Source organism: Hyperolius riggenbachi, chromosome 2 (genome assembly GCF_040937935.1).
Source record: "Hyperolius riggenbachi isolate aHypRig1 chromosome 2, aHypRig1.pri, whole genome shotgun sequence".
Lineage (NCBI taxonomy): Eukaryota > Metazoa > Chordata > Amphibia > Anura > Hyperoliidae > Hyperolius > Hyperolius riggenbachi.
The window spans coordinates 118723659-118739220 of NC_090647.1; the positions used below are offsets into that span (position 1 = coordinate 118723659).

Consider the following 15562-nt stretch of genomic DNA (forward strand, 5'->3'; position numbering starts at 1 on the left):
CCAACCTGTCCGATACCCCGCCGGATCGATACTGCGCTCGATACCGGTGGGGAGAACAATGGGAAGAAACGAGCGGCTGATTACCAGCGCCCGCGGGGACGAGCGGCAATCGATCCGCGCGCACGAGCGGTGATGCGCCGGAATCGAGCTGCTGGCTCGATACCGGCGCAAAAACTAACAGTGTATGCCCAGCATTACAGAAAATTTTTTTTATGGTGTGTACTAGGCATTAGACAGGCTAAACTCTTCAGCGGGACATCGCAAATTTCCTGTTGCACTTGTATGTCCCGCTGTGCGGGACATTTTTTCAGCGGCGGTTTGCAGCGCATCTGGCCTCCAGCAAAGCCCACCCGATCGCTCTCCCCATATTTAGTGGGCATTTAAGACTACATGCCCACACAGGTGGTACCCCCCTGCCCCAAACCGGAAGTGCGCGATCAGCGCTACCAGGAAGTGACAGATGCAATGACCTTTCCTTGCAGATTTCTTGCAGATTGCTTGCAAAGTTGCATAGAGGATCAATGGCATCCTATGCAATGGATGTGGAGGAGAGTGTAAATAGTAGCCAGATTTCATTGCGAAATACCGAACATTGCATCGTGTGTAGTGACATGAAGACACCGGGTGGCAGGCATAAAACCACCTATTATTGCGAAACTTGCTCACGCAAGCCAGGATTACACCCAGAAAATTGCTGTAAAACTTACCATACCTTGGCTTTCTTCCCTGCTACCAGCCAATAGACGATGCCAAACTGTCCAAATAAGGTCTTACATTAAATGTAATGTGTTCTTTAAAATAAGATATACCATGTTACTCTCTCTCCCATTTTAACATGGAACATAACATAGTAAGCGGGGAGAGTGCATTTCTGTAAAAAACAAAAACTCAGAGCAGAAATGACTCCCTTAAGCGGAAAACTCAGAGTAGAAAGGGTTAAATACATACAAGGTTAATTTCTCTAGGTTTTCCTTCTGTCCTGTGCAAGAGTTCAGGTCCACTTTAAGTTGTTTCTTATCTTCCACCATTGTAGATTGCATGCAAATGCGTTTGGTGTGAACAATCTCAACTTTAAAGCAGGCTATACAATATGTCCTGGCAGATATAATCGCTCTGATCGAATCTGCTGGATATTTATAGCACAGCGAGCCAAACTGTTTGTAATTTTGATCGATTGTTGGCAAAATTTATTGAAATTATGAGTGGAAAGAAAATTTTGCTCGCACGAACATAGCGAGGGAGCAGTGGTAGATTGACAGCCCATAGTGTTGCACTGTATTGAACAACGCTACACTGCTTTTACATTTTGAATAGATTTAATGATGAAATCAATTGAAAATCTTTGTGTGTTCAATATTCATATTGAGATCAGAAGGGAATCTTTTTGCCACAATGTGTATGGGCAGCGTAAATTCATTTTTTCAAAGTTGAACTACTCTGTAAAAGCTTCGTACTCGCCCCCCGCGACGGGTCCAGCAATGTCCCTTTGACAACGGTCGTTCAGCAACACCTCTTCCCGCGGGCTGGAATGCACCATGTCGCGCGACGTTACATGCCGGGCACGAATGAAACTTCAAGTGATCGTGGCACTTTAAGTGAGAGTCATCGGGGATCGGTAAAATTGCGACGTGGGTACATAGCTTAAGGGTGCACACACATGGGCAACATCGCCTGAGCCCTGCTGCGCGCACACGTGTCAGCACTGCAGCTTGCGCACTGTTATGCGGGGGTGGGGCAGCAACAGAGGGACAATGAGTGGTGCATGCGTGAAGTCACACGGGACTGGCGCGAACAATGGGATAGGTGGGGATAGCGGCATATAAATTGCTCGCGGGTTGGGCGTTGATGGGTGCTGTGCACACGCCTGATTGTCAGCTGAGGCAGTCATTATTGGCCCCTCAGCTGATTTCAGGCGTATTTAGGAGGCTTAAGCCAGGACAATGAATAAACAACCTTTTGAAAGAGTGGTTTGGCCTGCTTTCTCCAACTCCTTTGAATAGGTTCTGTGTAGTAAGAAACATGCTTCAGCTAGCATTTCCTGAGTTAATTGATGAATTGCAGTGGGTGTCTGTGTCAGCCCTATAAATTGTCCTGTAATGGTCTGACCAATGGGTGATAAGTAGTGTTTCCTGTTTATGCCTTGCCTATTCTTATGTTTGGAAAAATAACTTTCCAAGCCATGTGTAAATGGAGTCTCTGTAGGCAGACAGCACTTGTGTTGTATGTAAACAGCTGGCTAGAAATGTGTATTCAGGAGACTCTGTCATGGCTAGTGTGAGGTGCAAATGGAGAATGTAAAACAGCCTAGCTATTAGTGTGTATGTAAAACCTCATGAAATTGCTGAGGAAAATTTGCTGTAAAGTCTGTGCCATTGGAATTGTGGAACTGGTAATCCCCTCTCAGGACTTTTACTTCATGAATAGATCCATAAATGGTAAACTGGGGAAGTCCATCTCTCCATTGTCCACAGTGTCTGGTCTTTTGAAATTCATGATTTCATGGCAGATGCTTGCATTCTGTGGTAATGTTGCCATTCAAGATTTTATCTGTAGGTGAAAGCTGAAATCTCTGATGTCTCTGAACAAAGCCCCTCCTTCACTATGGGTGACAATCATGGGTTTCCTAGAAAGGTAATGCCTGGGACATGAACTCTTGCACAGGACAGAAGGAAGTCGGAGAGAAATGCACTCTGTATTTTGAGAGAGATGAGGGCCCGTTTCCACTATAGCGAATCTGCATGCGTTTTCTGCATGCAGATTTGCATAACCAATTGAAATCAATGGACCTGCTTCTTGTCAGAAATTCTGTGCGGTGGACTGTGCAGAAAAAGATCTGCACAGCAGAGCCATCGGAATTTGCACACCGCAAGGCTAGTGTGCGATTCGCCTGTAATGTATTTAATAGGAAATTTGCCTGCGTTTTCATTTTGCAAATTTTCCATGCGAATTCGAGTACATTTTTCGCTTAAAATCAATGTAAAAGCACACAGCCACTGACGTGGTTAAATTTGCATATTTACAAACAGATGCAAATTTTAATGCGTTTTTGCGTTAAAATTTGCATACAATCTCATGCATTTTCCGCAAATTGCAACGCACTAGCCGAAACAGGCCCTTAGTTTAATCCCAACTCATTTGTGTCTAATCACCAGTTGTAATTTGATCTCACCTCTGTGTCAGCTGACTGCCATGGCAGAGATGGCAGATAAGCTCATTTGAAAGCACAGGATAACAATGTCTGCTTCCATGAATCAAGAAGTAGAAATAGTGCAGACTTCCCGTCAGACAGGTCGAATAAATAATTTCTGACAGGTGCGATCTGGTTTCCGATTGCTTTTATGATCAGTTTTGTATAGAAGTGACCAGAAAAACGATTGGACCTATAGGAAAGATGTCAGCTTACTTCTCAATAACTATAACTTAAATAAATACTGTAGGGGGGTCGTTGGAAAATGAGTTAAAGTTACCCGGGGCTTCTAATGGTCTCCCGCAGACATCCTGTGCTCATGCAGCCACTCACCGATGCTCCGGCCCGCCTTCGGTTCACTTCTGGAATTTCAGACTTTAAAGTCTGAAAACCACTGCGCCTGCTTTGCTGTGTCCTCACTCCCAGTGACATTACCAGGAGTGTATAGCACAAGCCCACTATGGTCTGTGCCTGCGCAGTACGCTCCTGGTGACATAAGTGGGAGCGAGGACACGGCAACACAGGCGCAGTGGTTTTCAGACTTTAAAGTCTGAAATTCCAGAAGTGAACCGGGACCGGAGCATCGGTGAGTGGCTGCGTGGGCACAGGATGTCTGCGGGGAACCATTAGAAGCCCCGGGCAAGTTCTACTAATGCTCCCCCGACCGACACCCCCCCCCCCTCCCCTAGAGACATAGGGTAAAAGTATGTATGTGTGTATGTATGTATATATTACATAAGCACTCCCTGGAAAGATGTACTAAGATGGCAGCCAGCCTGCCTACTCATGTGCACACTATTTTGCCAGTTTGACTGTGCCACTTCCATCCAGGCAGTGCTTATGATAAGAAGGAAACCTAGTGAATACCTAAGGAGGTGGACTAGTCCAAAATCTTCCTTAAGGGCTAGTTCACACTGGGCAATTTTTTTCAGCGATTTGCTGATCACTGGCGATCAACAAAATGCTACTGCTAATGCAAGTCAATGGTAGTGTTCACACTGTAGCAATCGCCAGTGATTTGCTGATGGTGTATGCAGCATTTTTGGAGCGAATGCATTTCAATGTTATTGAATCGCAAAACGCAAACGCTCCTAAATCGCTTTCCTGTACAGTGAAAAAAAAAAGCTTTTTGCTGATCGTCAGCGATCAGCAAAATGCTCCCTAAGTGCCCAGTGTGACCTAGCGGTTCAGAGCTGTCGAATTAATAATACCTATTCTAAGTGACTTAGGAGCATTTTCTTTCTTCCACTACATTTAACTGTGGGCCAAGTGTACATATTGTGTAGGATTTTTTTTTCCCCCAATAGTGCTACTTTAACTTTGTTTGGTTAACTGGGTGTGTTGTAAGAAAGTTAGTTTACTATGAAATACTGGAATCGTAGTTTTTTTTTTTTTAAATGCTGTAGAGCGTGGTTGCCTTTATACCATATTTCTATTTCTATCAGAGGCCACTCTGGGGTGAAGCGAATTAATTTATCACTATAATATGTTTACCTACAGGCCTGCTAATATTCTATTTTTAGATCTGCCAATAATGTTTAAGGTGCCATTTGTATAGGAATTGGAGAGTGGGATGAACCAGAAGCGGAACTCTTTGTAATGTTAATCCACTGCTTAGGGGCAGGGAGGAGTTACAGGTAGTTGGTGTTTAGCACCAGTGCACAGCTGGAGATTAGTCAGGTGGGATAAAGGAGGTGGGGAGGTGGTTGGTCTTCTGTTCCTGGAAGTTGGTCCTAGTGCAGTCCCAGTAGTCAGGTAAGGATCTGACCAGGAGCAGTCCGGCTGAGCAGAGGCATGGACTATACTGTAGTAGCTTTTGCTTCCTGCAGTGGAAACTTTGTCTACATTCTGTTATTTGGTAATCTTTTGCAGAGGTTTATTAATTGCGTTTTCTTTTTGTAACAGCACCCTCAGCGTGAGCCCGGGAAGCTTAACGTGGGGAGACTCGCTACTGAAAGCTACATATCATCTGAGGATTCTGATCCCTCTTTCACAGAAAGGAGTAAGTAATTCTCATTATGTGAGGTGCTTGTATTCAATACAATCTGGCCTGTATGAGACTATTCCACACCCGCTTCTGTTAAGCTGGCCATACACTGTCCAATTATCACTCTGTTTTGTTATCGATTGTAATATAGATCATAGAGTGATAATTGAATAATGTATGTGTATGGCCAACTTTACTGAGATCTTAGCTGAGACTGCCAGTTTCTGATTATACAGCAATTTTTAAATATTGTATTTTTAACAGGAGCTTACAAGCCCCTCTTGTAGTCTGATGTCCCTAGGCCAGTTTTTCTTTTTGGAAGAGGATGGGTGGGTGAGACGGTTTCTATACAGTATATTAATGCTTCAGGCTACAGGATGGGCTTTGGCCAATTTGTTTGCAGGGGTAATGGGGGGGGGGGGGGGGGGGGGAGGGGAGGGTATTGTATTGGCACAGAATACAATGTGTTGGCTGTACATTATTCAGGAGTCTGAATTGCAGCACTAGCTGGAAAGTGTTTTGCCAGTTGATGTTTTAAACTGACTGACCTGAGAGGTATATGGAAGCTGCCAATATTATTTACCTTTTAAACAATGCAAATTGCCTGGCTTGCAGGTCAGATGTTCCTGACTGAAGTATGACTGGATTTGCCGCATGCTTGTTTCAGGTGTATTATTCAGACACTACTGATGCAAGAAAGCTGAGCAGGGCTGCCAGACAACTGGTATTGTTTAAAAGGAAATGAATATGGCAGCCTCCATATCCTTCTCAGGTCAGTTGCCCTTTAAACCAGTTCTCATGGTTGACAGCAGGTCCCATATTTTTGGTGTGTATGTACTGCAACCCTCCATCCCATGAGTTGTACATTAGCCTCTGCTCTAATGAAGAGGCCATGTGAGGCTGAGGGGGAGCAGACATGCAGTCATTCGGTGCCTGATTATTCACATTTGGCCAGGGCTGTGGAGTCTGTACAAAAATCTTCCGACTCCAACTCCGACTCCGGGTAACCAAAATAGCCCTGACTCCGACTCCTTAGTCTAATATTTAACAGGGCTGTGGATTTTGTACAAAAATCACCCGACTCCGACTACTCAGTTTATGAAACCACGACTCCGACTCTGGGTGCCCAAAATTTCCCCGACTCCGACTCCACAGCCCTGCATTTGGCACATGGTGCAACCCAGGAGAGCCCTGCTCATGTGGTAATGTTACACCTTGTGGTGCCTAACCATCTGTTAATTTGCATTGGTTGCTTTAAAGTCAACTTTTTTTTGCCATCCAGCTCATTAAAGAACCACGATCCAAAAATCATAACATTTTTAAATATATATATATATATATATATATATATAAACCTATACATATAAGTACGTTTCTTCTAGAGTAAAATGAGCCATACATTACTTTCCTTCTACGTTGCTGTCACTTACAGTAGGTAGTAGAAATCTAACAGTACTAGCACATCTCCTCATGGGGGGTTCTCTGGTTTTTCTTTATTTTTAAAAGCACTTAGTGAATGGTGACAGGGAAGGCTGGTCAGCATCTTTGCACACATTTTTTTCAGGGAGTGTCTTATTAGGGCTGGTGCACACCGGGCGGCTTTTTGGGCGTTTTCAGATCCGCTTACGGCTGCGGATCTGCTTGGTCAATGTATCTCAATGGGGTGGTGCACACCAGAGCGGGAGGCGTTTTGCGGAAACGAAAAATGCCTGGGTGAGGCTTTTTTTGGATTTCGGATGCGTTTCTGCCTCAATGTTAAGTATAGGAAAAACGCAAACCGCTCTGAAAAACGGCACTTCAGAGCGGTTTTGCAGGCGTTTTTGTTACAGAAGCTGTTCAGTAACAGCTTTACTGTAACAATATATGAAATCTACTATACTGAAAACCGCAGCAGCAATCCGCAAAACGCTAGCAAAACGCCATAGAAAAATAAAAAAAAGCGTTTCAAAATCTGCTAGCGTTTTGCGGATCTGCTTGCGGTTTTTGGTGTGCACCAGCCCTTAAAGAATAAAGACCATGCTGAGAATCCCCCATGAGGAGATGGGCTAGTCCAAAGTCTTTCAGTAATGTCAGATTTCTACTACCTACTGTTAGTGACAGCAACATTGGAGGGAAGTACCAGTAATCTATGGCTCATTTTACTCAGGAGGAAACACATTTCTTATTTGTATGTGTTTATACATATATTTTGAAGAGGTTCGCAACAGTGGTCCTTTAAGTTGTGTTATAGAATAACATTACAACAGCTTTACAACAATACGGATTGATAGATGGCGTGTATGATTCAGAAAATGTTTTTCAGAAAACTCTAGGTAAAACATTGGCAGTCTCCATACTCTCATTTGATCTTCATGAAAAAGCTCTGGCATAGAAGTAGACCTATACGTTTAAAGATTGTGGTAGCGCTTCAGTGTCCTGTTTTCAGAAGTACAATGCTGGGGTACACACAGTGCGTTCCCATGCGCTATTCCCGGCCGCTCGATTATTTCCGACATCCGATTCACGTTTCGATGGCTCGTGAGGTCGATTTGGCATACTTTACATGAGACTCGACCTAACAATCATCGAAACGCGATCAGAAATGCTCGGAAGGAATCAAGCGGGGCATCGAGTACGGGAACGCACCGTGTGTACCCAGCATAATTTAGAGTAATGTGATAGATGGGGAATCCCTGCGGTCATAGAAAGGTCAGTTTGTGGTTGTGCAATATATACATACTGGATAATGCACACGTAAATACCTTTTATTGGCTGAGTAGATTAGAATTGCAATCTGTGGTCTCAGCTCTGGTCTTGTCTCTTCCGCTGCTGTCAAGGACAGACGTAAGTTGTCTTGAAGGGTTACAGTTATAATCTTCTCTGTTGCCCGTTTAAAGAAATTAACTCTACGTTTTCCTGCTTTCACCTGCGGTGTGCTCAGTACACTACTCTGCTAGTGTGGGTCAGCTGCCAACTTCAAGGCCCATCTCTGAAGGCACGTTCTATCAGATAGTTCCAGTCAATTGTAGGCATATTCTATTATGTGGATTGAATTGGCGCAAAATCTTCTACTTGTAGGGATGGTCAATGAGATGCAAATTTCGAGTTGATGCAGTATTATGCACATTTTGTATGCAAATGTATGCAGCTTGAACATGAACCAATCAGATCCTGCTGAGGTAAAATTCGATTAATCAATTTTCAAGCTGCATAAATTTGCATAAAAAATTATTTGCATCTCCTTGACTATCCCGATCTACTTCCTCAAATAGCAGTCGATGGCCGTTTTTGAGAAGCAAAGAGTCTTGTTTGCACTGCTGGTCATTCGGGGGTGGAGTTATGAATTTGTACAGCATCATGCAATATAAAATAATGGGTGCAATTTTATTCCTGTGAGAAACTGGGAACTGTTAATAGCTGATTGGCATTAAAGCTACCCATACACTGTGTAGATTTCCCGCCGATATACAGCAGATTAGATCACAGTGATCGAATCTGCTGTGAATTCGATAACGCAAATGTTGACTGATTTCTATCCGAAATAGAGCAATTCCGTCGAACTGTACCGGCGGAAGATTTTGCTCGATCGCGGGCGGGTCGGGAGCGTGTCGTTAGCGGCGATCGACCGACGCAGCAGTGATACGTTGCCTGTCCGCTGGCGCGAGTCCCCGTCCATGCTGACACTTTCTCCGGCTGGCCTATCTCCTCATTACTTCCTGTCTCCTCCTGTGACATGCCAAAGTTTAAACAGTAGAGTGCCCTCTACTGTTTGTACTTCTGCTTGTCACAGGAGGAGACAGGAAGTGATGAGGAGACAGGCCTGCCGGAGAAAGTGTCAGCATGGACGGGGACTCGCGCCAGCGGACAGGCAACGTATTGCTGCTGGCCGGGGAAGCACATGGGGGTGGCGAGCAGGCGGCAGCTCCACAGGTTGTGAATCCATTTCAAAATCTGTGTGCAGTAATGGGCAGCCAATAGATCCCTCTGTGATCAGATGCGATCAGAGAGAGATCGGTTGGTTGATCTGGTAGCAATCGACCACTGTATGGCTGCCTTAAAGGGGTTCTGTGGTGGTGGTGGTGGGGGGGGGGCCTGAGGATAAAAACACACTTTCCTGGGGCTTCTGTCAGCCCCCTGTAGCAGTAATGTCCCACGCCGTCGTCCTCCGATCTGCCGCTCCCCGTGGCCGGCATTGGGCAATAATGCGCACTCCCGCTTGCGTCACCGGAAGCTTACTGCGCAGTGCAAAGTTTTCTTGTACTGTGCCTGCGCAGTAAGCTTCCGATGATGCGGGAGCAAGCAGGCACGCAGCCGCAGTTGGATGGCATGACTCGCTAGAACGGGGCCAGCAGCGGGGAACGGCGGATTGGAGGAGGATGGCGCGGGACATTACTGCTACAGGGGGCTTATAGAAGCCCCAGATAAGTGTCTGTTTTTATCCTCCGCACCTCCCACAGAATTCCTTTAAGGCTGCATTGTGGTGCTTCTATCACTACTCTCTGATTTGGTGTTAAATTAGGATTGATTTTGTGAGAAATTGGCCTGCGTTTCGCTTGTGACCAGCTTTACACTGTGGCGGTGTTCCCACTTGTAGCCGGGTCACGTACGGCCAGTGTAGTGTCCGCTATGATGGTCTGCAGTAGCCTAGGGCAGATGCGTTAACACCATGGGCTATATAGTGAACGCATCTGCCTTCCCCGTAATTATCGGGCACTGCGCAGAAGTGCAGCCCACTTCCTGAAAGATCTCACGGATCTGCTGCAGAGTGACAAGTGTGAATGCCGCCTATTTATAAAATAGGAGCTGTTCACTGTACGTTTAGCGATGAACAAAGAATGGGCAGGAAATGTTGGTTGTTAAACTCTGATATAGTAAACCTCTGGGTATAGTAAACTCAGTCCTCAGGTCCCAGCAAATGCATCTGTATAAATATACAATATATGACCAATTCTGATCTAGTAAACTTCTGGTCCCTTGGAGTTTAGTATAAAGGGATTCTACTGTGCTTACATACACTTGGGTTACATTTCCACTGTAGCATGAAAATTTTCACCTGTAAAAAATCGTATACGATTTTTCTGCTTGATGAAAATTTGCATGTAAATTTTTGCATGTTTTTAATGTGAATTTTCGTACGAGAAAATTCGCATTAGTTAAATATAACAATCTGCCTAGTAACAGCTTAGTCATGACTGCTGTTAACTTCCTGTAACCATGGATCTAATGCAAATTTACTCACAATTTGCATTGCCTGTACAAAACCTTGTATGTAATGTCTGAAAAAATTATGCAGGACCTCCTATTTTTTTATTCACGAATACGGACGTGTATGAAAATTCGCATTGAATGGAAACTGCACCATTCACTACCATTAATTGCCAAATCAATGCGAATTTTCTGAGAGAAAAATCTGACACAACGCACAAGTGGAAACCTAGCCTTAAGGTGGCCACACACGATACAATAAAATGATCCGATTTTACGGCAATTCGATAAGTATGATTGGATCTTCTGAAAAAAATTTGAAAGCTTTTTCCAGTAACGCTGTGCGGGGGGGGGGGGGGGGGGTTAAGCTCACCTGTCTGACGTCTTCTTCGGTCTGTCCTTCGGCGCCTCCCACGATGCGCTCCAAGCGGCGGTCACGTGATTACAAACAATTCCTCCTTCCAGGTTGAAGGAGGAAGTGTTTGTGATCACGTGACGCGCGTGGACCGAAGAAGACGTCAGACAGGTAAGCTTTACCCCCCAGCCCGCACAGCATTACTGGGTGAAATCCGGATAGCAACTATCCGGATCACCCGAATCCGAATTTGAGCCCATCGCTGGTGGCTACCTTAAGAGTGAAAGTTTAAATTTTCAATCCAAATGCTTGCTAGAAATACTGGAGGACTGGCCTTGGGCGCAGAGTTTCACGGTTAACAAAAGGTGTGCACCATCCTGAGCCTTGTCTCCCATATTTCATTATGCACTTAAAGTGTGGACAGAGTGCAGCAGTCCTCACAGCTTTCTACACTACTGACAAGGCCAACAGCGAGAACAGACTGCAAGGATATTGTAACCCAAACACTCTGTCCAAGGTTTTCTGCAGGTGGAATTTCAGTCAGTTATCAGTGAGGACGGCGCTGTGTTGTCTGGGCTGAAAACCAGCAAGGCATAGTATAGTCGGGCAAAGATAGTGCTCCACCAGTGATCAGGACAAGGTTCTCCTGAAGCCTTTGTGATCAGCCAGAAGAAACTTGCATGGAGCTGCATTATTATGTAGGGAAAAGCTCAAGTGGACATGGCAAAGGCCAACAAGTACCTTTTGTCATGGCTTTGGTTATATTTAGCGACTCTTGCGTATGCTGTCGCCATACACTAGTTATAGTAGCCTTGTACGATGGCAAGTTGCCTGACAGGGATGGTACTCTATATTCCTCGGGCCGGCATGATTTGGATGCGTCGCTAGCCTCCAGGATAGCCACGTGTTCTGTTGCTATGCGTGGGGGGGAGGCGAGTAGTTTTGATGGAGTGGCCTACAAGGAGTGTCATGCGATGGCAAGTGTGTGTTTGTGGGGGAAAACTATGCCCTTAGCTCTATCGATCTGCCAGTCTGATTAGACAAATAACATTTATATCGCACTTTTCTCCTGGCGGACTCAAAGCGCCAGAGCTGCAGCCACAAGGACGCACTCTATAGGCAGTAGCAGTGTTAAGGGGCCCATCACCTAACGATTTTCCCGCCTATATACGGCCGATTCGATCACAGTGATCGAATCGGCTGTGAAATCGCCGCGTACACCGCTGACAGAACGATCGCTTTCCGTCCGAAATCTATCGTTCCCATCGATCCGTCCGTGCAAAAGATTTTTCGCGATCGCCGGCGGGTCGGGAGTGCATCGATAGCGGCGTTCGAATGCCCTACGACCGACGCAATACAGCGGGTATACATTACCTGTTCTGGCCGGCGCGAGTGCCCTGGTCCCCACTGTCTTCCTTCCGCGCTGGGTTCCGGACCGGCTGCAGCTACACAGAACTTCCTGTCCCGGCAGGAAGTTTAAACAGTAGAGCGCCCTCTACTGTTTAAACTTCCCCTGGACAGGAAGTTCAGTAGCTGCAGGAACGGTTTGGAGCCCGGAGCGGAGAAGACAGCGGGGATCAGGGGACTCGCACCGGCCGGAACCAGCAGCGTCGGCTCCACAGATTGTAATCGGTTTCAGGCTGAAATTGATTCACAATCTGTTTGCAGTAAAGGTGGCCATACGATCCCTCTCTGATCAGATTCGATCAGAAAGGGATCTATCTGTTGGTCGAATCTGATGGCAAATCGACCAGTGTATGGCCACCTTTAGGGAGACTTGCCTAAGATCTCCTACTGAATAGGTGCTGGCTTACTGAACAGGTAGAGCCGAGATTCAAACCCTTGCCTCATGTGTCAGAGGCAGAGCCCTTAACCATTACACCTTCCAGCCACTGATTACTGGCCGAGCCACTGAGGTGGTTGTTATCAGCAGCTCAGGCTCAGTTTCAGCTTGCGTGTGTACGGAGATTTGGCCACGATCTCCATCTAGTCCTGTTAATGTTGTGCCTATTGTGTTTGTGGGATTCTTAATGCTGTAATTTCAGAGGAGGGCAACCTTTGAATCTGCTTCTATACTGGAACTGGTGTATTCCATGGATACATAATGGTATTTCTCTTAATTTCCAGTGTAATTATCCCTGTTTTTGTTTCTTTATCAGGTGGTTCTCCTGAACGCAGCCCCACTAAGCTGACCTCTCAGAAGAGCCTGGAGATTACTCATATTATGGATACCCCATCTCTGAAGGACAGGATGGCCAAGTACCAAGCTGCTCTAACTAAACAGGCCAAGCCAGTCTCTCCCTCGGTATGTCTGACTTCTGTGCACCTCTATGGTCCTCTTACTGTCTTGTATTTATACCTTTGTTAAAGGCACCTTCAGGATATTAATTCTGCAGAGTTCCTAAAGTGTTGGTGTACTTCTACTTAGGTGTGAACTTCAAATGAAACTGATCAACGCTGTAGTGTACTTTTGTATTTTTTTTTTTATTTTTTTTTTAGCATTGTAAGACACCTATCACAGAGTATGCACAGTATAAGCAGTTACACTGCGTGTACTGATAGTAAACAGCCTGCAGTTTGTGTTTGAGGGGTGCTAAATTGATCAGAGACTTGTTTAAAAAAAATTTTTTTCCCAAAGCAGAATTTATTAGAAGAATTCTAACACCCTACGTGTGTTTACAATATCGTTAAATGAAGTCCTAAGCCGATAATTACTGTTTTTGTCCTGCATTTTACTAACTGACATGTCATGTTTACTATGTACAGTATAAGCTGTTGTACTGTGCTTATTTAAATAGTAACCTGGTTGGTTTCTGCTTAAGAAATGTTAGAAATCCATCCTGCTACACAGTCTGAGCAACAGCGCTTGTTATCTCTGTGCTACTTTTATTGGTAGCCAACACACTCTAGCTGCAAGGACTGTTTGTTCCTTTCCTTAATCCAAATAGTATGAGTCATATGGTACTGGCTTGCCTGTATTTTACAATGGAACTCAAATCAAAGAAAATACATAAGGGTATGAGAGGATGATGGGAGTAAACGTAGCTGCAACACTGCCTGTTCCTGTCTGAAAATTTGACTTTAGCCAAAAGTGAAATGTTTCTAGGAGAGATTAGGGCGAGCAGTAGCAATGAGTAGGAATGCACAATGCACAGAGATATGTGGATTCAGCATGATTCTACCTCTGTGCTTACCTTAGGTAGCTTTGCCTCAAGTCTTTCACATGCCTTTGTCTTGGGTCAGGTATCAGTCAAGTCTTTTGAAATGCCATTGTATGTAGTTTGGCTATAAACAAAATATATTTATAATATATTGTATTTTTATTGCGCTGACCTCTTCCACAGTGCTTTACACATTTTATAGTTTTGTTACTAAATATCCCTCAGAGGGGCTTTAATTCCAGCCATAGTCACATATTATAGGGCCATTTTTAGGGGGACCAATTATCTCCTCGTTTTTGGGATGTGGAAGGAAACTGGAGTGCCCAGAGGAAACCCACACAGACACGAGAAGAATACTCCATGCAAATAGAGCCCTGGCTGGAATTTGAAACAGGAACCCAGCGCGGCAAGGCGAGAGTGCTAACCACTATCTCACTGTGCTGCCCATATTGGCTTAGGATACAAATGTCCAAGGAATCAGGACTCAACGCACTTGAGCTGCAGCCACTAGGGCGTGCTCAGTACTCAGTAGCAGTGTTAAGGAGTCTATTCCAAGGACTCCTTACTGAATAGGTGCAACTTGCTGAACAAGAAGAGCTGAGATTTGAACCCAGGTCTCGTGTCGGAGGCAGAGCCCTTAACCACCCTGGCGTTCTGATTAAATCGCCAGGGTGGCTGCGGGAGGGTTTTTTTTAAATAAAAAAAAAACTATTTCATGCAGCCAACTGAAAGTTGGCTGCATGAAAGCCCACTAGAGGGCGCTCCGGAGGCGATCTTCCGATCGCCTCCGGCGCCCAGAATAAACAAAGTTTTGCTTATATCGTCGCCATAGCGACGAGCGGAGTGACGTCATCGACGTCAGCCGCCGTCCTGACGTCAGCCGCCTCCGATCCAGCCCTTAGCGCTGGCCGGAACTTTTTGTTCCGGCTGCGCAGGGCTCAGGCGGCTAGGGGGGCCCTCTTTCGCCGCTGCTCGCGGCGAATCGCCGCAGAGCGGCGGCGATCAGGCAGCACACGCGGCTGGCAAAGAGCCGGCTGTGTGTGCTGCACTTTATTTGATAATCGGCCCAGCAGGGCCTGAGCGGCAGCCTCCGGCGGTGATGGACGAGCTGAGCTCGTCCAGACCGCTCAGGAGGTTAAAGGACCACTGAAGCGAGAGACATATGGAGGCTGCCATATTTTTCTTTCTAAGCAAATCACATTCCCTGGCTATCCTGCTGATTCTCTGCCTCTCTAATATCTTTAGCCATTGACCCTGAACAAGCATGCAGCAGACCAGGTGTTTCTGATATTGTCAGATCTGACAAGGCTAGCTGGGTGCTGGGTTCTGGTTCAATACTGCAGCCAAAAAGATCAGCAGGGCTGACAAGCAACTGCTATATTTTTAAAAGGAAATAAATATGGCAGCCTCCATATTTTTCTCACTTCAGTTCTCCTTTAAAGGAAACCAGAGACGAACAATAGTCATACGTTTTATACATACCTGGGGCTTCCTCCAGCCCCATCCGCACTAATCGCTCTATTTCGCCAGTCACGGCCAGTCTGGCAATCCGCAGTGTTCTCTGTCTCTCTCCAGTGGAGAATAGTACTGCACATGCGCAGTGTTCTCTCGGTCTCTCTCCGGTGGAGAATAGTACTGCACATGCGCAGTGTTCTCTCGGTCTCTCTCCGGTGGAGAATAGTACTGCA

At 45.6% G+C, this 15562-nt stretch overlaps 1 protein-coding gene across 3 annotated transcripts in view; it reads left to right on the plus strand.

Annotated features, from left to right (window-relative positions):
• LIMA1 (LIM domain and actin binding 1) overlaps positions 1-15562 on the plus strand; it is a 120281-nt gene that overhangs the window by 76639 nt on the left and 28080 nt on the right. For all 3 annotated transcript variants that reach the window (XM_068267272.1, XM_068267274.1, XM_068267273.1), the window contains 2 exons: positions 5093-5189; positions 12873-13018. In XM_068267272.1, the coding sequence (XP_068123373.1) occupies positions 5093-5189; positions 12873-13018 (243 nt within the window). The remainder of the gene's footprint in view (positions 1-5092; positions 5190-12872; positions 13019-15562) is intronic.